At 31.8% G+C, this 27,780-nt stretch overlaps 2 protein-coding genes across 2 annotated transcripts; one reads left to right on the top strand and one right to left on the bottom strand.

Moving 5' to 3' along the window:
• Window positions 1-2,585: 2,585 nt before the first annotated feature.
• Window positions 2,586-23,850, top strand: LOC132946885 (uncharacterized). The gene is made up of 7 exons (XM_061016994.1): window positions 2,586-3,189; window positions 13,581-13,721; window positions 13,783-13,908; window positions 16,067-16,171; window positions 16,269-16,521; window positions 16,622-16,758; window positions 16,833-23,850. Exons 2-7 carry the CDS (start codon window positions 13,586-13,588, stop codon window positions 18,473-18,475), a joined length of 2,400 nt encoding a protein of 799 aa, XP_060872977.1. The 5' UTR covers window positions 2,586-3,189; window positions 13,581-13,585; the 3' UTR covers window positions 18,476-23,850.
• Window positions 21,280-27,117, bottom strand: LOC132946886 (synaptic vesicular amine transporter-like). The gene is made up of 13 exons (XM_061016995.1): window positions 27,016-27,117; window positions 26,644-26,738; window positions 25,685-25,781; window positions 25,446-25,627; window positions 24,650-24,733; window positions 24,397-24,582; window positions 23,918-23,958; window positions 22,812-22,868; window positions 22,445-22,591; window positions 22,242-22,385; window positions 21,918-22,104; window positions 21,520-21,653; window positions 21,280-21,441 (listed from the first exon to the last, which is right to left on the bottom strand). The coding sequence occupies exons 1-13, from the start codon at window positions 27,099-27,101 to the stop codon at window positions 21,334-21,336; spliced, it is 1,548 nt and encodes a 515-aa protein (XP_060872978.1). The 5' UTR covers window positions 27,102-27,117; the 3' UTR covers window positions 21,280-21,333.
• Window positions 27,118-27,780: the final 663 nt, after the last annotated feature.

The following is a 27,780-nucleotide window of genomic DNA, read 5'->3' on the forward strand; positions in this document are numbered from 1 at the left end:
GATTTGATTAATATGTCCACAGAGTTTTGCAAATAATATACATATAGGTACAATCATTTTACATTTCATACTAACCTAACTGCTTCTATAAATTATAAAATAATAATGATAAAATACAAAGTAGGTATGACTGAAGAAATGTAAGTAAAAGAATTGCACTGAAATGCTCATTACAGCACTCAGTATTGGAAATTTTTTTTTAAATATCTTCTTTATATAGAGCATTTGATAAATCTCTTTCAACAGCTATAAGAGACAACTTAGAGAATCGATTTGGTAACATAAGTTGGCCTTATAAAATAGGTAGGTATGTACCTATGTGTCTATTGGAAGCATTGCTGAAAATGTTCGTTCACTAGATGCGAAACTTGTTGGATCAGAAAGTAATAAGTATAGTAGGTATTTTATATAATTTTCGAAAAACAGATATTTGAACAATACTATTTAGCCGCTTTAAATTCCCCTGATGATGATCAAATTAAATTTACATATTAATGTTACAAAAATAAAATCGTGAATTCGTGACTCGTGGGTATATATTCTTCTGGATGAAGACTATTTTTGTGTTTACTTTATTGACAATTTCCATGACCTATTGACCTATTAGGTACCTATGTTACATAGGCTATACTTATGTAGTAAAAACAACACAACATTGAACATGATGCGTTATACGCCTACACTGGGTTATCACATACAATAATGATATTATATTATAATTTTTATAAAAAAATAAAACGATATTTTAAATTAAAATGTATAAAATATTTAGGTACTGTTGGCGCGGGAGTATAGGAATTAAAACAAGAGGAGGGGGGCTAAAATTAAAGTTAGGGGGCTTAGACCCCCAAGTCAGGGACGGATCCAGAGGGGGGGGGGGGTAGGGGCCCAGCCCCCAGACATATTTTTTATAAATATAAATATTATATATTAAATAACAATTAATAATCTAAATCTAAACTTCTTTTCACACTGTCACTTTATATATTAAATAATCAATAATTTATTTATCACATTGATCACCTATACCTACTATTATGACAACATTTTTAAATTAAGAATAAAGTATAATATTTTATTATAATTGTATTTGTGTTGAAAAAAAATGTTGCCCCCTCCCCTTATCATTGCTCTGTATCCGTGCCTACCCAAAGTCCTCTAGTTACGCCTATGTAGTTTCCGCAGACCAACTTAAATGTGTGTTGTCTGACCCATGTACCCCATTGTACCCGACCAATATTCTATTGTGTTTTCAAAATTGCTCGCTTTTATTAATGAGTTATTAAACTAGGCACCAATATAATATTATTATTAATACATAATTTTTTTTCAAAATGAATAGTTTATTTTATATATTTCAAATATTTTTTTTATTATTTTATACCTATTAAATATTTTATAATTATTTACTTTTTGTTAAAAATTACAAAGAGATTTTTAATAAGAAACAAATATGACATGGTACCAGCTATTGATAAACATTAAACCTCTTAAATAGAATACAAAGACAATTAAATAAAGTTATTCGGAGGTACATGTGTAGGTATATTAAAAAATTTATTGAAACCCGGGAAATTATAGTACCTGTTTTTTTCGGACTTTCGGAGAGGACATATGGGCTTTTCTTACTTTCTGTTTTTCTGTGAGATATATTGTTCGATATATTAGGTACTTGTACCCGGAGCGCTTGTTATATTACTTAGGTACAGGCCATAATTATAGGCGGTATCCTATATAGGGGTCTCGCCCACTCCTAACGGCTAACACGCTTTCTGACCACGTGGAAGAGGGTCGAAAAATAATAACAAACCGATCCGGCCGTAGTCAACGTAAACATACAGTGAATTAATTTTTGTTGTTTCGAAATATTTTAACCACTGCGGTAGCCATGCACTTATTGATCGTCTGACGTAGGTATCTATATCTAAACGGGTGTATGACTAAGCGGTACCTGCATACTAAATTTATAGCTGCACGACACGGTATAATATATTATCATAATATAAGATATCCCTGCAGCCCAATAATAATCGGTGTACCCACATACGCAGGGGTATGAGCATATTATATATTATGACGATAACATAATATATAGCCATATATAAGTACATTATTATATTTATATAATATATGCGATTCCGTTCGTCGTACGAGTCGCGACCATCTCGTGGGCCTTATTAGCGTCCGTCGTCAGGTGACGTGCCTACTGTATAATTGTTATTATATTATGGAATTACGTGGCCGCGGTTACCTATACCTACTCTACACTAGCCGAGTGTGTCGACCGACGGCCGTAGCAGGTGCAAGTGGTGCATTATATCATCATAATATTATATAGCTGGTAGGTAGATATAATATCATGAGAGTCGCGGGCGGGGAAACGGTGGTCTAGCGGGCGTAGAGTGGGGGGTGGGTCTGCGAGGGTCGCGATCGCTTTTATTGGATTGCTGCAGGCGGCGTGGCATATTATAGGTAGCTATAGTATACAGTAGCCGGCGCGGTTAAGGGGAAGAAAAATAAAAGGAAGGGTTGGGGGTAGAGGAGATAATCGCGTAGGTACCTGTATTTCGGTAGGGCTTCGCGTGCAGTTCACCATCGCCGCCGCCGCCGCTGCTATATACGACCCCATAATGCGTATATGTGCGTTGCGCGTGTGTATATCGTACGTACCTATTGTTTTAAGGGTCGCCCAAGTCGTCTAGGCGAGATATAATATTGTTATACGTCCGTCATAAACCGAAATATATTTTACAATATTGTTATACGCTTACGTCGTGCGGCTTCGAAAAGACTTTCGTCGTCTTGTGTGCGCCCAAAATACACACCTACTTTGGCCAACAACCGCGGTCGTGCAACTCCTCCCGCGCGCGATTTCGTGGCTGCGACGATGACAACGACGGACCTCATAGGTATCTGCAGCTACCACAGAGGACTATCGTCGTTGTGAATTGTTATTTTAACCATATAGGTACCTACCTAGTACACCTATACTATGGTATAATAATATAATTACGGCAGGTACCTACATCATATTATCACCTGCAGTACGCGTGAGTGGTCGTCACGAGGTATTCCTCCTAAACAATTAATAATACTCACGCTGAGTATTATGTTCACGGTCCTGCGGCGGTAATAAATTGCAGTCGTCTTCGGCAGAGTTCGAGTGTTGACCGGTTTCCGAATAATTAGGTACGTATAGTCACTGTCCTGATCCTATAAATGTAGCATTTTATATATCTATTACCTATATAATGTCATAATAATATTATTGTCGTCGCAATAGTGAGTCATTGTTGTTATTTTTTGTTTTAGATTTGTAGCGTTTTTTGTATTTTGGGGGTATCTACTATATCTATAATATATGACTGTATTGCAATATGTACATGATTATAATTTATAAAAAGGTTTGATATTTACTTTGAAGATGAACACTTGTAACAAATTGCATCTAGTTAGTGCTTTCGGGAGGTCAAGATTGAAAATTCCAAGTACCTACCTACTTTTGAAAAAAATTAAGAAAAAAAAAGGAAAAATGAAATTTTTTTTCGCAAAACCAGGTAAAATATGTTTTCTTAATTTGTTGGTATTCAAAAACAAATAACTCTAGATACTTGGGATTTTCGCCAAATGTTTATATTCACATTTTCTGTACATGGTATCATTTTAAAAACAAATTGGCTATTATTGAGATATTTATAGACATGTTAAATTTTTTATTTTCATTCATTAAATGTCAATAAAACAATAATTATAATGATACATAATACAAGGTTCTTCATAAGTAATTACTAATGCTATTCAAAATAATAATAATACAGATGCACGAATTTTTTTAATAAGCATTTAAAGTTATTGAAGTTTAAAATTCGTCAAAATCATGAATATTTGCAAATTATTTTGTAGTTAAAAAATCGACAACAGTTTCAATTATTTAGGTTTTGAATTGATGTAATGCAAGGTTTCTCATAAAACCAGCAAATCTAAAAAATTTATAAGCACAGTCTTTTTTTTTTATAGATAATTAAAGTTCAAATTACAAAAAAAAACAGTTTTAATTATTTTTTTGTAATTCAAAAATATTATTGTGGGGGACATGAAGCTTTTACATATTATACTATTAAATTAAATTTACATAAAAACATTTTCAAAACATTTAAATTAATTTTAAGGTATTGCCTGCACCCTATTTATACCACAAACCTATTCAACCATTTTCGACTCAAAAGTCAATAACAATAATACATTACAATATAAATTAACATAAACAGATACCATTGCAATTTAAAAAAAGGTACCCAATTAAATATGAATAATGTTATACTATAACTAAATATGCAATGTTTTCGTCAAAAATTAAATCAACCAACCGTTATACTGTAGTAGGTATTAATAGTAAAATAAATGACTTTAATAGCAATATAAGAAAACTGTATAATATATTATTATCACGTCGAATTAATTATTAGGTACTTTTTTTAATATTGGTTGACGAACTTACCGTTTTTCATATAATTATATGCAACATTTGAATTCAAATTAACACACACATTATACGCAGTGACTTACTCAATGTACACGCTCGACATCAACGTCAACTGTTTAGCAGTCGGTGCGGTTACCTATATACGTCCCCTCCCCTTTTTTTGGGTTTTATTTTATCCGTACCTATAGGAGTGACTATAACCTATTCGGCGATAAATATATTTGAGTCTTAAGCATCGAAGCTGTATTAATTATACGCAGGTAATGCCTATTTGAATTGATATCCAATGTTTTTAACTTAACACCCTCACACTGCAGTGAGCGTACAGTTTCACCGTCGAACGTGCAGACCCTAAATTATATAAAAGCTCATTTCGATTTAAGACATTTTATCGGCAACGTACCATTTTTTTTTTTGTTGTTCCTTTTGTCACTCAGTTATTTATGGTCGCATCGCTGCAGAACTGTATAGATATAGCCATATAGGTACCAAGGACCTACCTATATTTATATTGTATTTCGATTTTATACACCTACATTATAGAATTTACAATCGAAATTTAAATTAATTTAAATACCTACCCCGCGGTAGTATACATCATGCTGTGGTTTCATCGAATAAATCAATAGAACAGAACAAAATCATTGGAGGTATTATACGACATCAAGTCGTATAATATATGAATTAAACTCTCAGAGAAAAAAATCATTATGCTCTTAATAAATTATTATGAAATTGGCAAAAATTAGAGTGTGTTCTGAATATTAAAAATATATTTGAATCGATAAAAAAAATCATTTTGATATCTACTTACGTCGAAAACATGACGTACACTTATCAAATCAAAAAGATTATTGCTCATCTTTGATAATATATTAAATATTGCATTAAATAACTGCAGTAACTGTATAAAATACTGCACCTATTGTTAATATATGATTAAACGACGTATAGGTCGTACCTACTACCTACCTATTTGGTATAGTCTAGACTCTAGACAGTAGACATACAGCAAAGGTTTATTTAGATTAAAAACGTATTAGTTATTACCACGTAAGCTACTTGAATACGATTTTAAAGAGATAATATTTATTTAATTATAGGCAATACCTATTGTGAAAAAAAAAACGGGACTATAATGCTCGTTTACGTTTTTTTTTTGCGTTAGGGAATTCTTTCCATCAAAAATGGCGAGCGGAATTTTGTCCATTTACCGTTCATATTTTATAATTATTACACCGAAGATTATACCTACTTAATTTTAGTTAGGGACATGTATTTTTTTAGTTCATTATTACGGTGATTTTAGTCTTCATTAAAATTATTTTTCGCGTTGGAAATATTATTATTCGTTTTATACTTTTCTAAAATGATTTATGTAGGCAGTAGGTTTATAACTCAGTTGCGCTGAACAGCGACCGGATTACTTTTTTTTTTTAATATCGGGACGACGGGACTTACTACTAATAAAAATGCAGGTAGTGAATTTGAAAAAAAAAAGATGTTAAGTATTAACGTAATTACCATCGGTGCTAATATCAACGGCTGTCTATAGTAGGAACCGCCCAAAAAACTGCATATTTTACACTTTCACAATATTTTTTCGGGGGGGTTTTGCAATATCATAAACGCATCGTAACAGCCCGGAATGGACCTGAGGTTTAGTCTTGTCAAAATCACAAATACTGTAGTTTGCGTCTATATTTGTTTAACGGACAAGGTCTTTTTCTACATATAATGTATATTGATACCTATACCGAGTAATAATTAAAAGGACAAAATTAAGCAAGTACCTACATAGGTAATTAATGCATTGAAAATTGGCCAAATATGCATTGAAATATGTCTTAAAAAGATCAGAAAAACGAATTTATATGCACTAAAAATCTAAAACTATTCACTAAAAATATACAGATTATAAAAATAAGAAATCATTGGAAATAATGTTTGGAATAGCAAGAAAATATACACATTCATATTTTAGATTTTGAGCGGAGCGATGTTTATTTTAAATTTATTTTTTATCCTGTAAACAGAACTTATACCAGAAGGAGTGTTTCGATTTCAAAATGTAATATAGGTGTCTTATCTTTTAGGCTTTAGAAAAAGGGATCAAGATAGTCAATATATCAGTATATCAATTTAAAGTGGTCATTTTTTTGATTTTCTCAATAGTATTTTAACGAAAAAAACCACCAAAATACCCTATCGCAAAGGTATTTTTTCTAACGCTTTGTTTATCACCATAAAAACGATTTTAACAATTTTAAACAATTTTAACAATTTTAAAACAACTGCCAAAAATATGAAATTTTATAATTATATAAAATAAAATTTATATTTATAATTTATTTATATTTATTCAATTTATTATTGAACATAAACATAGTTTATGAATCTAATTTCAAATTATATAAATATATATATATTACTACATAATATTATAATTACTAATTGTTACACTGATCCTCCGATCAGAATAGTTTTTTTTTATCGAATGCAATCATTACATTCAAATCGAATATTGTAATAATACATTATACTGTCCGAAGACCGAAGGGACGACGGACAAACTTCCAACACCGCTGTACTTACTCGCTTATTAAAAGTTATGTTTTATTTGTTTGAATGTAGTTCCAAAAATAAATTAAATAAATATCCAGTGAGTCGTTAATTTGAAAACGAAAACTCGAAAATTTTAAAACAATTCCCATAATATATATTTTATACAATGCAAAAATATAAATTATTGCATTTTTCATCAACTTTTGGCCAAAAATACGCTAAATAATATGCTCAATAAAATACAAAAACGCATAAATATGCCAAATAGGCAAAACACCTCTAAATATGCAAAAATATGCTAAATAAAAAACTTTACCTACATACTTAACCATGATACCTTGAAACGGATTTCTATGTCATCTAGCATTAAATACGACTTAGCAAGATTGATATGCAAATGCATGAACGTACGAGCCCTGAATCCATAAGCATCATCGATAACATTTCAGTATATGCTTATAATATAATATTACTAAATATCGAGACCGACTGCAAAGGGCTCGTTATACTGCTTTGGTGTCAGCGAAAAAGGGCATAAGTCATAATTATCAAGTTTTCAGGGCGAGTAATTGAATGTTTAAAAAATTAATTTTCTAAGACTTATGGTTAAACATTTTGACCAAAAATTGCTTTATTATTAAAGAAACAATCTCTTATGATTTTGTCCTCATATTAGTTCTCATTATTTTAGATCATGAGATAATTGCTCATAAGCCCTTTAATGTTTGCCTTTTTTGATCTAAGTCCTAAAAATTACGACTCAAGCCATTTTGATCAATTTAACTTGGACTTAAGCCATGATCATTGATCACATGACAAAATAAAATATTAAATCATTTTATGTTTTGTATACCAGCTGTTTACAATATATTATACAATCAACTGATACAAAAGATTTAAGTCGACTTCAACGTCCAACAAAGGTATTTTTGGTATAATGGGCTTAAGTCATATTAAGTCTTCTGTACCATTACATAATATATTCATATGGACTTATAAGTCATTTTAAGCCTTTATTACCAAAAAATAACGTACTAACGTAATACACGACCATTTTATCATGGATATAATGTATTTATAATAACAATCTAAGACATATGATTCTTATATCAAAAAAAAAGAGAAAAAAAAATTTTTGATAAATTTGACTTGAGCTTTTTTTCCCTGACACCAAATAATTATTGTTAGGTCCGTCGAAGATGTTCAATTGTCGGCCTTAAAAGTTATTCGCCAAACTATACTGACATGCGTAACGAAACTTCAGCCAGATTCTTGCACCTCAAAGGCCTTTGGTATAATGTTGTGATGGAATATTTGCACCCATACCTATACCTATTTAACTATATATATCTTCGGGAAAAACCTACTTCTCTCCATGGATTTGGTCGAAACAGCTATATGGTAATAGATAATAATATAATATCAAGTCGTTTGGCCGCCGTGGTTATAGCTAATAGCTACACACTAAGTCGTACGAAATGGCTGTGATAGGGTAACGCCTATATTACATATGTGACATACACTGTGCTTTAACCAGTGCCATTATCATTATGTATACGGAGTGGATTTCATATACCTATATATGACTATGTTTGGACTAAAATATTTATGTTGGACGAGAAAGCGCGTTAGGGTTGTAGCGTATAGGTAATTACATTTGCTTCCAAAAGTGACCGTGATGTATAGTATAAGAGCCGGGGCGAAAATTTCGCCGTGGGAAAATGTCCGCCCGAGTCCGATACAATAACGATATAATATATAATAGGTGTCCCATGAAGATTTATTAATAAGTGTTGAGAGCATATATATATATATATAATACTCCGGTGGAATCGGCGCCACTGTACTCCACAGTCTATATACGCACAACAACTGTAGTAATACGCTTCCTTTCCCCGTCGAATTAGTAAATCTTCGCGGGTTATCCTGAGTATATTATGTACACAAAGCACAGCTGGGAGAGGCATACATTTTCAACTACCTGCGTAGTAATTTTCCAACTATAAAACCTCAATTTTCCTCGTTTTTTTTTTTACAAATCTCTATTATACTTTTACTATCCGCATGACCGCATATCAATCACGACCATAATATCATATTATAATGATTATTGATTATAGTTACCTTCTGATGACCGCTATTAAAATTGGATTTAAAAAATATAAATTTCCTACGAAAATATAATGTATTACCTATATCTGCCAACAGTAATTTATTTATTGGGTATTAGTTTACTAATAATACTTCGTTTCTAGACTTTATAGGGCATATGGATATTAATAAATCATTTTAAACGTTCAGTTAACAGATTGACGAGAACTGCATAGGCAGGTTGGTACGATTTTAATGCAAGGTGTATAATTGACATGTTTCTCCATACCTGTGTGGCCTATAGGCTATAATAATATCATACCAATCATATATTATAATATGGCTATAAATATTAAACAATATACCTTATAATAGAGAACCTGTTACTTTTTTCGACGATAATTTAGTCAATGTAGCCTGTAGGCGCCTACCTATAGGTAATAAATAATAATATATTAGGTGTTCATAAATTAACCACTGCAGGATATGTTTGTTTCGAACGATTTAGCAAGATTAAAGATCTCTTTAGATTTCTTCAATCTGCACAGTTGACTGCTGTTTACTTACACAATTGTACCTTTATTGTTATAGTAAAATGTCATATTATATTTATTTTTTTTATTTGATCAAATAAAACAACAAAAAAGTTTAACAAATCTTAAATATATATGTTCAAATTATATTTTTGAGTCGGGTAAAAGTGATTATTCATAAGCACGCTCATAAGTTTTTGTATTTGGTTGGGGGGAAGGGGGCGCCGGGATTAGGGCAATCTGCATATGAACTATTTTTTCCGAGCATGTGCTATTGGTGAGGTCAAAGTATGTCTGACCGTTAGTTTTGTACTGCTTGAATTCGTGACATAATATAGTACCTATAGATGATTACAACGGAGATGTGGGCGAACCGTTGGACAAACTCAAGGAGTCAAGCGTTCGAAATCAATGTCTAAATAACCGTGTACGGACAGCGCAAGCTGGTTGGATTAACCATTTGTTACATAAATGGATTATTATCCATTCTCCAATCCGCGAGTCCGGGCAAACACAGACTATATGCCACATCGTCGAGGACTAAGGAGACCGAGGAGTGCCAATTCACTATAGTTTTAGAGGCGGAGTAGCTGCAGTGCTGAACGGCTGTAGACCTGTAGCGGTAACTACATGGCTAGACTCTGGCTAAACGTTATAAAGAAACTCGAAGTGCGATTGCAGCAATAGAATAACGATAGTTTCTATTATAATGTGTATAATGTATACATGAAGTGCAGTCGGGCTTGGTTAGTTGAAGAGACGGGCCAAAAAGTTCGAGTCACCGAGAATTCGAGTCATCCAAAGATTATACAATAATAGGAAATTTTAGAGACCGGGAAAAAGTTTGAGGGATCGTCGATTTCGAGTTAAAAGTGTTCGAGTTTATCAAACTCAACTGTATTATAATTTATAATTTATATTATTATAATATTATAGTGATTATAGATTTTGAACATTTATTATTTTGTCACGTAAAGCTAAAATCTATATATTATTATTACATAATATGCTACTATTGTTGTCCATATTATTTGGTTTAGTGGTTTTTTTTTTTATTATTAAATTTTTATTCATTTATTAGTAGTTTTTGTTAAACAAATATATACTAGGCAATATTGTTACGTTCTATTTTGTACGAATAAATAAATGTGTATCTATACTATAATATAGTCATATAGAGTATGTAATATCAAATATGTATATTATTAAGCTTATATGAATGGGTGTTAATTATTTCGAATTGTATCTACGATATGAAAATCATATTATTAATGCGAAGCTCTATCGTTTGAGTTAAACATTGTATAATTAAACTATATTACTGAATACTGAGTACTGAAGTTACGTTCTTGTATCTTGAATATTATTACACATTTACATAAATACACAAACCCACACATATATTATATATTATAATATTGCAATGTTGCGTGCATACCGAATTTCAAAGTTATATGATATATATATATATTACCTATATAATGATTACATTTTGAGATTCCCATTATTATAAATATTAAATTTGGTAAGTATTTATAGTTAATACCTGAATTATTATATAATGCAAATTAATTACTCATTAATTAATTGTTGTTGATATTTTTCTCATTTTGAAATAATATGTGTAAGATAATGGTCAAAAATAAAATTCTTATTCTACCGATTGATATATTATTGAGTATATAGGAAAACGGTACAATTAGATAGATATGTCATATGTGTGCAAAAAAAATAAATATATTATTATGTTAAAATTATATTATATTATAACTTTGAACATTTTAAGCTTCATTTTTAAAAATTTAGGCAATAACGTTTCTCGTTCGGCACTATTTTTACTAAACACCTAAAATAATTTCACGATTGTGCTACAAATTCCCGCGACAGCGGCAGACAGTGGGCGGATTAATTAGGAAATTACATTTAAACATTTTAGGATCTATGTACAGACAAAAACGCGTCGCCTTAAACTTTAGTTCAACATATATAATGCCAACTAATTATTTCAAATGACGTTGTGTATAAGTAAAAACAGAAGCCTGCAGGATACGTAGGTGTACGACACTGTATACAGTATAGATAGGTACTTATACCACGTATACAGGTATTATTATTGGATTAGAGAATAGTAAGGGTCGGCGGTGTCGTAATTAAATTTGCAAGCGTTGAAAACGAGTCGCTTATACTACAGCAGTTTTCATTACACTACGGCGACTTGGTACAATTTGTCAGATTACATTTTACAAGCCCTCTGAATATTGTCACATAATTTGATATAATATAACGTGTGTTGAGCGTTCTCATTATATAGGTAGGTAGGTAATATATATATATAATATATTTAGATACAATAGCTATTAGCAAGGCATATTATGTTTAGACTTTAGATCCCACGATGGACGATAATTGGTCGGTGACGCGTTGTTAACCTATTATAACGTCAACTGTTACTTAATGTTAAATTATTATGTCACTTGGAAATATTTATTCGAACAAGACGCGGCAAGAAAATACAATTTTTCACAGAACTCGCATTTTTAGAGCAGCAAAAATCGGAACATATAAAAAGGCTTTATAAATTATTTGGTTTAACCGAGGAATATTTTTACGATTTTTTTTACTAAGTATATTACCAGTCGCAGCGAAATTCACTAATTTTTATTTTATTTTAGTAAGTACCGACTTTATAAAATATATGAAGTAATTTTATTTAAAGTCATGCTTCTTTAAATTGAACAATATTTAAAATGTGCATTATATTTTGATATCGATTTGTGTTATTGAATAATAAATAATTATCAGTTACCCAATATCAAATCAACCCTCTACTTACAAAATATAATATGTCGCATCCCTGAAAGAATAGTGACACAAATCAAAATATCAAAATGTTGGGAAATCGACTTTTAATGTTTCATTATGTCATTTAGTCATTATAAATAGGATTTTAAATTATTTTATCTTTTTTTAATCTTATATTATTCTTAATATTGTATAGTATACTTGCATATGCTTAAAATAACAATTTAAGTACCATTTCATCTTTGTTTTATTGTAAATATGGTTTCAGTTTGACTTGTGTCATTATTGTTGCTTGGAAAAAAAATATTTTTTGATTTACGTCACATAAAATTAAATAAAATTAGTTATAATAATATTATTTATAACATTCAAATGTATAACTTGTCTTATAACTTTTAAGATCAATAACTCTTAAATACAAAATAATAGGTATGTAAATATTTGTTATTATTACATGTTTTAACTACTTGATACATTTTAGGGATACATTTTATACTTTACCTTAAAAAAAATATTAGGTAGTATTTTTGAGATAGTATTTATTAATAAAACATATTATAATACTGATAAAACTACTATAGTTATTCTTATAATAGGTACAATAGTATTATATTAATAAAATTAAAATAATTTTCCCCATGTGAAACTGTTACTTTTAGGGTATGACTTTATTCCAGCTAGAAAAATATTGTGTAATATCAGTCAGGCCAGAATAAAGTCACATCTAAGAAGTGTCGGTATTCCAGCTGGAAACTAATAAACCATATTTTATTTAAAGCAGAAATAAAGACATTCGAGCTCATACTGTCTTTAATATTATAATTTATGAATCAAAAATGTCAAGCATACTAAAATATAAAGGATGAAATTCTCCAAATTTTGACGGTAATAACTCGAAAAACGATGTCAATTCTTTGAGTTGTGTCACTATTTTGTGTGTCTTAAACCAATTAAACCGTAGCTAACACATGGGCTATAGAATAGCTGTGACTGGTAGACGACAAGACGTAACAACCACCCAAATTAATCATTAAATTCAAATTAAAGTTACTAAAACTTTTGATGCTATTAACGCGTGTTTGATAAAACAAATTAACTTGTTATAGATAACATGCGGTTAGCAATAAGTCTGTCAGCTGTGTTGATAGCGTGCATGGTGCGTGTGACGTATAATTTGGAATGCGAACAAAATCAAAATGGACAGTCTATGAGCTTCTTTAAGACGAATGGTGATCTTCTGTTGACTGGTAAATTAACTGTACAAAATATTTTAAATTATGTACACTTGTCTAATTTATCGTGTTCCAGGGTTCTTCGACGTCTACGACGAGAAATGTTCGGGCCCCACGTCAACAGGTATCCATTCAATGGAAATGGTAGCCACCGTTGTACAAATACTAAATTCGATTCATTACATCCCAGGCATCACATTGGGTATGTAAAAAAATTTATAACAATATACAATTATGGATGGTACCTAAGCGTTAATATTATCATAACATATCATAGTCAGTTGCATTGGCGTAGCTAGAAATTTTGTATGGCGCGGCGAGGCTAAGTCCCACCAAAAAACCCCCATCAAACTTTCCTTTATTTACACTTTTTGTAAAATCATTTTTTTAATATAATAGCTATAATAAACACGGTCGGTAAATGGGGAAGCCACCTTGTCTACGCCACTGGTCCATTGATATCACTAATGTAGGTAGGTAATTTCTTAATAAAAAATTTTGTCATTCGTTACGATATGGTTAATGTCTGTAATGTTCTCATCCGAATTTTTAATTCTTCGGAAAAACACTCAATTCAACTTACATTTTCTGTACCTATTCGTGAACATGATTATTGACACACTCGGTTAAATTCATTTAAAGCACCCTGAACATTGAATGTTTGTGTCACCCATTGAAACGATAAGCCGTTACCCCCATAATAAAGATTTTCTTCCAACGATTTCATACAAATATACGTAATACACATATCCGGCAGACTTGGCAATCCAAATGGTTCTCGTCTCATTTAAACCTCTACAACACTAATGGCGTACCTACACGTTATATGATGTATAGAATATTATGTTATCCAGTAATATTCCTTTGCTTGTAGTTTAGTGACTCAGCGTCTTGATTATATATTTAGACGTTGAATCGTCGCTACTATCATGTTTCAGATCAGACCATAATCTCTTCCTTTTCCATTAATTTATAATCGTTTGAAATTTGAATTCGTCTCTCCGTCGTACTATTAATAATTAGCTATGCGATATAATTTGAAATTACTGTCCCCAACACATAACTCCCAACCTTTGAACGTATTCCACTTTCGGATAGGTTGAATACTTGAATCCTACGACTAGTAAAATAATTGACAGTTATAAATAATATGTGTTCATTTGATATCCATACTGAACGATTCCGCGTAGGATCGGTGTAAAATTATATATTTTATATATTCAAGTGGTTATACTTGTATACAACGATGAACTTTTGTCGCTTACGTATAGTTACGTGTTTTCCAAAAACTGACGGTAAATATAGTACTAATCAGTGAGGTTAAAAATATACTTTTTTTTACTTTTAATTAATTTATTTTAGTATTTTACAAACGCACAAATACACATAATAGTTAGGTATGTGGATAATCACCTTAATATGTGAAATAAATTAAAGATTTTTGTATTTTTACTATCTAACTAATAGTGAATTAGTGCCCGATAAGTTCTTTTCAAATTGATTAATAAAAATGAAACGACTTTTATTAAATAAATGTAATTCAATTTCCGTTTGTGTAAACACATTATGAAATTCTACTAAACATATAATTTTATTCCTGTATCGTTGCATATGATAGTAAAATGTTGTTGGAATAATGTAATTATAAATTAAGCCAATAATACAATTACGACCACACGATGAATTGCATTATAATAATAATAATAATAATAATAATAATAATAATAATCATAATCATACTCATGGTTTTTAATAGAATAACAGAAAAAATATTCTGTAATAAACTTAGATAAAATATAATATATAATATTTAATAATAGTAATATATACATTATAATTATGTGAAGTATAGGTAACTATATAATTTATATGGCTCTATCACAATATAATAACATAATTTATTAGACTACACGATACTTATTAACTGTAGGTATATGAAACATGTTAAAGGTGGTAGGTACATTTTTAAAAATGATTTCTCACGAGAGAAACTTTTGATGATTTTCATTCAGCGTATATGTAATAATTAGGAAACAATAAATCGTATTTATTTTAATTTTCTAAATAGAGCAATAATATTAGCTATGCGGTGTTTGAAATCTAATCCACACAATAAACAGTTTAAATCCATAGCAGTGGTGGTTTCGAGGGAGGTGATTTTGATTCCTCCATTGAAGTTTTGTCTAAGCCACTATTATTGATCTAGAGCCAGTACGGTTTAATTTATATTGTAAGTCTCAGGTGCACGATTACGCAGCAAGGCATCTAATTAGGAGATTTTTTTATATAAATACGCTGTCGTCAATTATTTAAACCATGTTTGTTTTAATAAATTTACGTCTTTTCGTCTATTTCATCAGGATTAACTTTGTACGAAGTGTGTTCGTATCGGAATTCAGATCTCCAAAAAGCGTTGATATCGTTCGTCGTCGACAAAGACTGCAATAACTCGACAATACCGATTGGTAATTATTACAATATGTGCTATTGTTATTATGGATTCGACGATTGATGATAATACCCACAAAAGAAAAAACTTTTATTTTTTAAATTACATTTTAGCAATATACACTACTGAAGACATACGAGCCAAAATCAGTCCGTCGATTGGTCTGGACATACCCATCGTGACGGCAGGACCTATTATTGACGTGGATATCCATGCCGAAGCGGCCGTCAAGTTTTTAACCGTCAACAATATTAGCGTCGCGGACGTATTAATTGCGCAGGATCTGGACGTCGCTCAGAGGTTCGAAAGTGTGGCCAAAGACAACGGACTGTGTTTGAACAGGACGGTCTTGGCTCATAACTTTGGGTAATTATACCGTACATTATAATATACCCATATACGCAGCAAATTCGACATTTTATTTCATATTATTTTTGGTGTTTTACTTGCAAAACGGTTGTTTTAGGAATTTGAACGACTCCCTAGTAGTCATCGTCATGGCAAACAAGAATGTCATTAAATCGGTTATAGAATCGTCATCGACCGTCCGTGTGTCTCATTTCATTATAATACCACTGGACGGACCATTACCGCCTAAACCAGGTATTTTTTCGAAAGAAAGATAACCGCTATCGCAGCGATTTCGGGTTCAAACCACGGTATTCTTGCGATTTCAGACTTCGAGTTCGGGTCATACGTGTTTCAAGCGTACGGCAGCTGCCCGTTCGTCAACAACAACAGTAACACCAACAACACCAACAGCGGTGACGTCACTGCGGCCCCGGAACAACTGCAGGCGGTGTCCGCGCAGTTCGTGCAGACGGCCGTGGACGTGTTGCGCGCGGTGGACGCGTACACCGGGAACGTGGACGACGGCGGCGTGGATGACGAGTGCGGCCGGAACTCGTCCGCGGGACAGTGCGACCCGGCGGCGGAAAACCAGACGGCCGCGGGTAGTTACGGCGTCGAGACGGTGGGTCGAGTGCTGGACAGGCTGCTGTTGCTGGACGGTAGCGGCGGCGAGTATAACGTTACGTTGGTGCACGTGACCGAATACGGCGGTGGCGGCCAGACGGTCGGTGGTTACGCACAGGACTCGAACGGCACGCGCCGGTTGTGGTTGCAGAAGGATGACAGCGGCGGCGGTGGTCAGCAACCACGGTACTTGGGCAAGTGCGAGGCGGACGGATCGTGTCCGACGTGCCGGGCGCGGCCCACGCCGACGGCCACGCCCGCCGCTCCGTCGTACGGATTGCTTTCGGTGACGTGGAAGGAGGACGTGTGGATAGCGTCCACGCTGACCGTGTCGGCGGTGGGCGCCATATGCGCCGCGTGCATAGCTGCGTTTGTGCTGGTGCGCGTGTGCAAGAAGGACGTGATGGAGGGCAATCCGACGTTCTCGTTCGTGCTGGTGGCCGGCACGCTGCTCATGTACGCCAGCGCCGTGCCGTTCGCGGTGCACGACAGCGCCGCTGGTTGGCCGCGGCAAACCGTGTGCTACGCCAAGCTGTTCGGCGCGTCGGGCAGCTGCGCGTTCGTCTTTTCCGCCATGCTGGCCCGGAGCCTGATGATCGCCGCGTGCGACTGCGACTCGAGTTTCATGAGCCATGTCAACGGCTACCTGCAGACGTCCCTGTTCGCGTTCACCGTGGGCGTGCAGCTTGCGCTCATGCTTCAGTTCGTGGCCATACACGCCGCCGTCGTGCCATCGTCCGACCTGTGCCGGGTGTTCGTCGACGGTCCCCTGTTCCTGGGCACCATGTCTTACGACGCGCTGCTGCTGGTGCTCCTGTGCGTCACGTCCCCGTTCGTGTTCCGGTCAAAGCGCAACTACCGGGAGGGCGCGTGCTTCGCCATCGCCACTTACCTGGTGTTCGCCGTCTGGCTATGCTGGACCACGGCGTACGTCGTCCTGCCCAGGCAGTGGTCCGACATGTGCGTAATGGTTGGCCTGACGGCCACCGCGACCGTGATCGTGGTCACCGTGTTCATACCGCGCACGTACATGATGATGTTCGGTATCGTCCGCGAACAGATTACCAGCTCACTGCCGTCGCTCGGTTATGGTCACGGCGGCGGCGGCGGCTGCGGCGGCGCCAGCGTCACGGACGTCAACTACAGGTCCACGCAGGCCTTGTACGATTCGGTCCATGTGGCCGCTCCCAAGTGCCAGTCGTCCAGTTTCAAAGGCCAGTCCAACCCCAACTACTACTCGCCGGCGGGGTCGCATATACATTCGATCCCCAGGAGCCGGCCACTGACTCCGGTCGACGAGTACGACTCACCCCCATCGATCGACAACAGGATAACCAGATTCTAATATCCAGTTGCAGCTGCACCCCTCGTCAGCTGGTTGTCCGGTGACGACGTCTGTCCGATTTCCACTATAAATATTATTGATCCCGATATTGGTCTAAAAACATTACACCGCCACCCACCGACCACGACGATAAGCGATAATATTACCTACATATTAATAATTTATTATTTTGTCGTATCCCCTTGTTCGTTTTTTAGTTTTTTATTTTCTAACCGTATCGATCATATTATTATTATACCCTAGGTATTAGTATAACTATACTATTACCAATATAATATAAGGGGTGGAGCCCGGAATTTTAAATTAATTATGCACTCAATACATTTAGTTCACTCAAGTCGTCTAGTACTTGTATGTATCTTAGTTTATGTTTATTACTTATTGTATTAATTGGATACAGATTGTAAATATTCTCAGTAACCTATATAAAAATATGAAGAAAAACAATGAACCGACTAAACGCATTACAAAACGTCGAAATAATTAATTAGAACTATATAATTCTAAGTCAAGTGTAAAAGATTATGCATTTACATATACAAATCCGGGACCTACTGGCTACTATAAGTACTATAGCGTAACATTATTAATTTGTCAAGATGTTTTCTGCTTTTAAAATGTACACCATATAATTATTATAGTTTATAAGTACCTACCTACTAATTAGATAATTGTCTCACTGACTTTGTATAGTTACTATAGTTCCCTACCCTAGTCCTCATTTTAATATGACTCCTGCCAGATAATCAATGACGCGTTGTATAGTTCGTATGCATACCTAATATGTGCGGTTGATTGGCCGGTTAATACAGACAATTTGTAATTATTTAAAAATTGTTAGGTACTATTAATGTTATTTTTTCTCAATATTATCAGACTATTAAAAAAACAATTACTAAATATTGATATTCTGAGTAGTGAGTACCAAATGACCCGATAAATAGAATAGTGTTGGTCTTTAATATACCTAACTGTACATAATATAATACATTAATATATTTTTGTCGATTCGTTTTAATCGAAATAGAATAAATCAATCTAGAAAATATTTTTTATTTTTGTAACTCTTGCACGACATATTTTTACCAACCCTGTGTCCACTCCGGTCAGGGTAAATCGATCGCCATACACTTTCTCGGACTGTTTAAATCCAAAATAATTATCGGAATGCTAAGAAAATCTACTCCTAATAATTATTTAGGACAAATCAGCTACATATACATTTTACTTATATATTTTGTTACAATATAATATGACGAGGAGAACATTTCCTTAATCCTTTTATAGTGGTAGATGCCGCGTATTATAGCCAGTATCATATTACATGGTATAAATAATAGAGAACCTATATAAATATTAAAATTAGACAATTTATTTACCTATGTAAAATCGTCGATGATAGTCAATTGACTATCTCTAGATAATGTTTATAGATAATATAACATTTTTATCTATTATATAATATTATGTTTGTTTTCATAAATCGTCTCTGTAGTCTCTGTTTTTGACATTTTATCTATCAAAGTGATCCTCGAAAGTAATTAAATAAATACATTTTAGAGAGTTAAGTTAATTTATTTATAAATGAGATATAGGACTAACCTTTAGGTATACGGTGACAGGAACTAAATTGGACGAGAAAATTGATGACATTTTGTCCGGTAAGGTATTCTGGGAGGACAATAAGGAACTCAGGTTTCACTGTGTTGTGTTGAAAGTAAAAGACAATTAAATGAGGTATGCCAAAGGTTACCGATTATCTCGTTAGTCGTTTGTGAATAGGGTATAGAAAAGAGAGTCATTAGGGGGACAGGAAGGGGAGATAGTATATATAAATGGATTTAAAAAAATGAATACCTAGCTTATTCGAGTGCGCGGAATATCATTTACTGAGTTTTCTGAGAGATTCAAATCTAAAAAAATACGATATAAAAATAATACATATTTTTTATTTCAGATAAGGTTCTTAATTAATGTCTCGAAATATACACCAACAAAATTAATGCAATATCGCTACACGATCTGCACCTGCAGGTGTCCAGGTAATGACTTTTTAAAGTATATTATTATACTTTTCTTTACAATACCTATTCAATATAATATTTTGCAATAGGTGCTTAAAGAAATGAGAACGTCATGATTTGACTCATTTCGAATGATTTGATCATGTGTGACTAACATTTAAAAGTTAAAAATAACTATCGATCTCATGTTGGATACTAATATTTTATGTTTTCCGATTAAGGTCATAGGTGTTAAAACAAAATATAAATGAAATACACATTGGGAAGGTTTAAAGATTATAAATTAATTTTAATATTGACATAGTTAAATAATAATAGTATACCCATTGTATGGGGTTTAAACTTTTTGCAACAAATTAAAACACAGTACTTTATATATTTTGGTTAATCTGTATAACTACCTAACGGTTTAAAAGTTGTTTTACATAATATACAAAAATATACATGTTATTTAATAAGAAGCTATTAGGTAATTTACATTTATGTTCATTAGATTTTACTTCTAAACTTCTAACGCATAATATGAAATTATTACAATACTTAATCCAAAAAATAAATTTTAAACTTGTAATGCAATGGCTTTTTCTAGATACTCTTTTCGTATCAAATGGGACAAGATAACTTCTACAGTTTTCACCAAAATGATTTCTTTCGTTGAAAGTTTTAACCTTATTTTTATCGTTGTGTTATACCTATCTCAGAACATTTGCTTACCTATATGACTTAGTAATGTAAACGTAATACTAAAATAATCAATAGTGGAAATATTATAGAACTATAAAATAATACTTGTTATTCTTTATGTATATTACTAATAAGTAATAACTAACAATTTCAATTATTTTCATCAATTTCGTCGAGTCTTGTATAAGCGATGGGTTTGTTAAAGAATGACACAACACTTGTGGATTTGTAATCGGGAATATATGTATCATTGTTAATCTGAAAAAATAAATAAAAAATGATTAGTGCATAATGTTTGAGTACTGCCGTCCATCAAAGATACCCATTTGTTCGTACCTTCTCTGATTTTTCGTTCGAAACTTTACTTAAAAACACTAACAGGCCGCAATAAGATATGTTTATGATTCCTACAGTTCTCATCAACCACGGGAATCCAACACTTTTCACGACTTGACCACCGAAAATAGGACCTTAAATCATAAATTACGGTAGGTATACATGCTCAAGCAAATATGTATAAGGCAAGTACCTACACGTTTAAAATAATATATAGATATAGGTACACAATACAATATTATGATATTTTCTATTATACGTAGTACGACCATAATAACACAATTTTAAAAAGGAATATATGGAAGTCATTACGCAATACGCTATTTAAACCAATTAAGTCTTATACTTATGAAAAAAAAAATTTATCTCATCACGAAAACTGTACCTACAACACTTACCTACGGAATATGCTAGACTGACGGCCGTTTGTTGAAGTGCGTATACCGATCCGTAATGTACGTTTGGATGTCTGGTGTCCACCAGATTTGCCAGCATGGGAACCAGAGCAGAGTCTACTATCCCTATACCCAGGCCCAGACCAAAATGTGGGCAGACAAGCCCTAAGGTCGTCGTGGCAGCCGGAATCTTTTAAAACATCATGATACAAATATTAAATTTAATGCGGTATCAGCTATTATTACCTAGGCACCCGTTTCACTAACACGCTGCTTGCTGGTGTAATAAATTGTAAACCATCGAATTAATTATGACGGACAACTCACCATAATCGCGGATATGCCGACTAGCAGAGTTGCTAATACAGCCATTCTCCATTGTCCCATTGTGTACGACAATGTGCCAAAGAAATTCGTGCCAATCAAATAGCCAAGACTATCTGGAATGAAAACCGTACCCAACTGCCATTTCTGAAATAATGACAACGTTATAATGGTATCTAAGGTTTTCATCAAGTTCATTAATTTACTTCAGGGTTTATAATTTGTATGAGCCAAATTGGTAAAAACGGTTCCAAAATGGCCATGGCAGATGATGTTAGACAAATAGAAAAAATGATTAACAGGATATACCCATCTTTTAAGAGATCTTTCCAGTTGCCATTGTTAAAGTGAGACTATTGACAACAGAAATGTTCAAATAAAAACACATTTACGCAGTAGGTTTTAACTAGGTAGGTACTTATGATAACTAAACGTTGGTATACAAAAAAATAGACAAATTTTAATTTAAGATACGAGTAAAAATACAACACAATAATGTGATTATCTGATACTAAAATCAATGAATAAGACAATTAAATTATTTGTATACACAATAACTAAATAATTAATTACCTGATGTTTATCATTACTTGTTTGTTTTAATTGCAATATCTCCTTGAATGAATTTACCTAGTTTATAAGACAAAGGAAAAGTTAGATACATTGATAAAATAAAAATTGTTTATAAACAAAATCATGTCCATATTTGACTATATATATTATATTAGATAATCTTACCTTTATATTAAACTATACATATATTTTCAATGTGGACCCAAAGATTAACCAAAGTTGTCAAATAAGATATTGAGAGAAATAGTTAGATACGTAAGTACAATAAATATAAAAATTAATATAGGTATAAGACCTTGGAATCGTAGTTATCAAGATAGCGATTAACTAAGCTCTGAAGAGAAGAAGATTGATCATTTGTTATGTCTGTATAAGAAATTAAATAGAAGAAGAGGACGTAGAAAAAGCTCAAGAATTTGGCAAGGAATATAAAATGTTATTTTCAGAGGACACAAAGCCGGGGCACGGTTTAGGGGTTAAGCTAGATGATAAATGAGGGAACAGGTAGTTGAGATAATGAGAATAAATGAAAGCGGAATGTTTCTATAGGTAAGTGAGAGAAAAATAATATATAATTAGTTGTTTAAAAAAAAACCCCTTTCGGTTCAAAAATATATTAATTAAGTGTTAGATAGATAGAAAAATATATCATTATAGAATAACCAATTTGTGTTTTTCAACAAGTAAATTAGAAACATAATATAATTATTGTTTATAGTAAGTACGAAAATGTGATAGATAAAAATTTAAATCTGAAATTAACATTTTTGTAACCAAACATTTTAATTTAAATAGGTCATCTATACTACGATATACATGATATTATTTTTAAATAATGAAATCATTTTATAGTTAATGTATCAATGTATTGTGTTCTTATGTTTGCATCATATTATATAAGCATAGGTATTGAATATCTTTGAAATCAAATACGTATCTAATTTATGTATAATGTATAATATATTATATTTATGATAGAGTATGATAATATGGAGGTATTAGATACTATTATATTTATATACATATTTATAGATTTTACTATTTTATCACAATATTTTATTTTAGAAATTATATTTTAGATATTATATATTATAAAAAATACTTACTTTTTGTATGAGATTAAAATTAAAAACATAAAGTTGTAGACCTGAAAAATAAAATGTTATTACAGTGATCTCTATAAATTGTAAGTGTATGCGTATTGCGTAGTCTTAATAATTTTTTATATTCAATTGGGTTTTAAAAACAATTAAATTATTAAAAAAAATGTTTGCTTGTCCCGTGAAGTAACATAAATTTTTATGAACGACCAATTTCAAATTATGACGAAATTGGATATTCCAACGAAAATAATGATTTTTCTCTGGATTTTTGTCACTGTTTGATTTTTCAAAATTTTAATGAACTGAATTTTACATACGGTACGACTCACACTTAGGCATTTTTTCTTACTGAAAATCGTTTTACGAAATATTAAAATTATCTAATAACTTCAGCTATTACTAGTTACCCCTAGGTATCTTAACGGGTTTTTATTATTAATAAATAATATTTCTACACTTTTGTATATAACTCACTTACTCACCTAAATTGAATGTTATGGCACATATTATTACATTAAATGGTGTCGACTTGTCAACAAAATAATAAAGTATGCCGCCAAATGGATAACCGACCAAAACGCCTAAGGCAATACTTCCCATGACTAGACCCATTACTTTACTGCGTCTTAAATCTGACATATGATTTTGATCAGCAATTAAACACATACCTGGAATAAGATTTGTTACATATATAGGTATCCAATATATTTATGTTTACTTAGTAGCAAGGTATACCAGAAACACTGATCAATGCTGAAGCAGTGCCTTGAAGACTTCTAGCAACTAGTAATGAAACGAAAGTCTCTCCATACCCAAACACTGCATTTTAAAAAAAATAAATAGGTATATACAACTAAGCAGTTAATATATTTGAACAAATAACTATAAATCATTATTATAAAAATGTATGCAATACATTTTTCGGTAGTTTATACATATCATATTATATTGGTAGGTATTAAAAATTTTAGTTTTCTTCAAAAAACATTATATATTTTATAATTTTTTATGTTTGTATTATGTTGTTTATATTTAAATTTATATTATATTATTATAATATGATACCTATTATACTATACTATTATAATGTATTTTGGTGTGTAAAAATAAAATTGAATCTCGAATTGAATACTTAGTTACTTAATTTTATTAAGTATATTTAAAATGTAATTGAATTATGAAGTAAACTATTAATTTATTGTTATGGATCAAACAATAATTGTATTATTGTTATTATCATTTATCAATATTTTTAACTATAAAAAAATGTTTTATTAGGTCTGAAGATTTTTAAATTTATAAATTAACGAAATATATTTTTATAAGACTTAGGTATTATTATAACAATATATAACTATTGTTATTCAAATATTGTGTTATTGTTGTGACATCTTTATTGTTGATGTGATCAGCTATAAACGCATATTTTGTTTTGTATTAATTACCTTCCAGATATTATGTTGATTGTATATTACGAAGTCTATATGTTACACATATTATAAATTAGATTAATTTAATGTATATTACTTACAAACTGATATTACAATCAAAAGAATTGATCCAAGAAATATTGGTAAGTTGTACCCGACGTATGATGTTAAAATTCCCACCAAAGGATTCATAAACAACTGGACTATAGCTTTTGAAGATAACAAGACGCCTATTGTCTCGTTTTCATTTTCCAGTGTTTGCAATTTCATTTTGATCAATGAACTAAATATATTTCAAATGGTGTAAAATAAATATCAAATAAAACGTAAACCATATTACCTAGGAATAAGCGGTTGATCTCTTCTAGTAACATTAGTTACAAAATGCGTTGTATTGGTGATCCATTGTATGTATAAATGTTCAGGAATGATTGGCACTGTAATAGATTTTACTTGGATTCAATATGTATATGGATTAAAGTTGTAATTAAAACTTAGACATTTTTTTCCTTATATATTATACGAAAAATAATTGTATGGGTATAAACGGAATTCATACTGTGGAGTTATAGGTAAAAAAAATTCAATTCTGAATGTTTGTAAACTATTTTCCAACAAATTTATAAAACGGTAAGTTTTTTTTATAAATTTATTACAATCATTGATTCGGTAAAAACTGAAATAACATAATATAAAAAGTTATTTTTCTCAAATACATTATTTTAAAGAATTGTTTTTTCAAAAAAAAAAAAAATAAAAAAATATGCTTAAAACTTGTTTGAAGATTTAAATACGTTATATAATATGTAATAGGTTTGTTGCTGTGTTGTAAATTAAATGTAAAATATAATATAATACAAAACATATTTAAAAATTATATTATGATAAGTGATTTAGTTGAGTTCAAACTGCGTTGCAACGAAACTGATGTTAAACAGTTCAAATTTTGAATAGTACCATAACATTTATTCATTGATTTGTACGCTATTTTATTATGCATTTTGAATAATTACTTTGAAATTTAATGCTAAAAAAGTTAAAAATTAAAATTAACTACCTATACATACAACATAAATTATTATATGATTTATTTTTAATGTGTATTTTTTTTTATTATGAATATTTTTCATTGAATAAATATTATGTAGTTGTGTTGGTCAAAAACACAATATTTTCTTTTACGCCGCAGACATTCAAAACGCACGCGTATGTTATACTTTGGCACGAATATGTATTTATATGTACTATAGTGTTTATTGCTAACTACAGAAGAAAATAATATTATTTATATTATCTCACCAACAACAGTCAAAAGTACATTGTCCAAAAACATTGATAAGTAGACAACGGAGATCACACCCAAATCGCTTTCCATAAACTGTGATAAAAATGACCTGTAGATTTTAAACGTCGTTATAAATATAGGTACACACTCTATAGGTAGGTAATGACTTCAATAATGTGAGTTACACTGCAATTTAACACGACAAATTATTGTCAACGAATAAATAGGCAAAATAGGTACTAACATGTTGAACAAGTTGAAACTGAATTAAAAAAAAAAAAAAATACAACTAAAATATTTTTACATTAGAGCCCAAGTGTTGCACATAGATCGAACAACATGTAAATGTACTACTGTATGGTTAAGTGTGCTTAAACTGGGGTTACCTGTTTTCAGAGTTGGTGGAAAAAATGATTTCCTGTCCACTGGACACTGCGTTGTCGTGGTAACATTCAATTTTATCGTCACACATGCTATTTAACGTTCCATTTTTTTTTATCTTTTGTCAACACCAATGGGTTTTGAATTTAGTACCTAAAAAGTAAAACACTCATATCAGCTAGTATACGCTTACTGGTTACTGATCTCTGAACTTAATTTTTTTTTATTATCTCAGTGTACAACGGTTCACAATTTTAGATAATCAATAGTTTTGTTTACGTAATACTATTATTGTCTTTGTTTTCGGTAATATAGGCCATTACAATAATTGAACCACTGTCGTCTGTCATTCGTACACAGGGTCTATTTATAATCTACGTCTCAGAAAGTGCAAAATTTTAATATTTTGAATTTTTTTTGTATTGTGATATTTTTATAGTTTAATTAGTTTATAACTTTAATAAAAAGTATCTACCTATTTCAAAATGTCAAGAAGCAACGATTGTTATGACTATTTGTTTAAATATATTGTGGTGGGAGACGCGGGTAAGTAGGTACCAAATTATATCAAATGGCAATACTTAGCCACTCAGGTACTATTATAATATAAGCTTTTAGTATATCTTATTTCAATTTTCTACTAAGTGGTGAATAGATACCTCCAAAAAACGTGAAAAACAAGGCATTATATTATCTAGGTATTAACATTTTAATTACTATACCTTTTCAATACATATTTTATGACTTTTGTCTAATAATAATAATAATAA

The sequence above is a fragment of the Metopolophium dirhodum genome, chromosome 6, assembly GCF_019925205.1.
Source record: "Metopolophium dirhodum isolate CAU chromosome 6, ASM1992520v1, whole genome shotgun sequence".
Classification (NCBI taxonomy): domain Eukaryota; kingdom Metazoa; phylum Arthropoda; class Insecta; order Hemiptera; family Aphididae; genus Metopolophium; species Metopolophium dirhodum.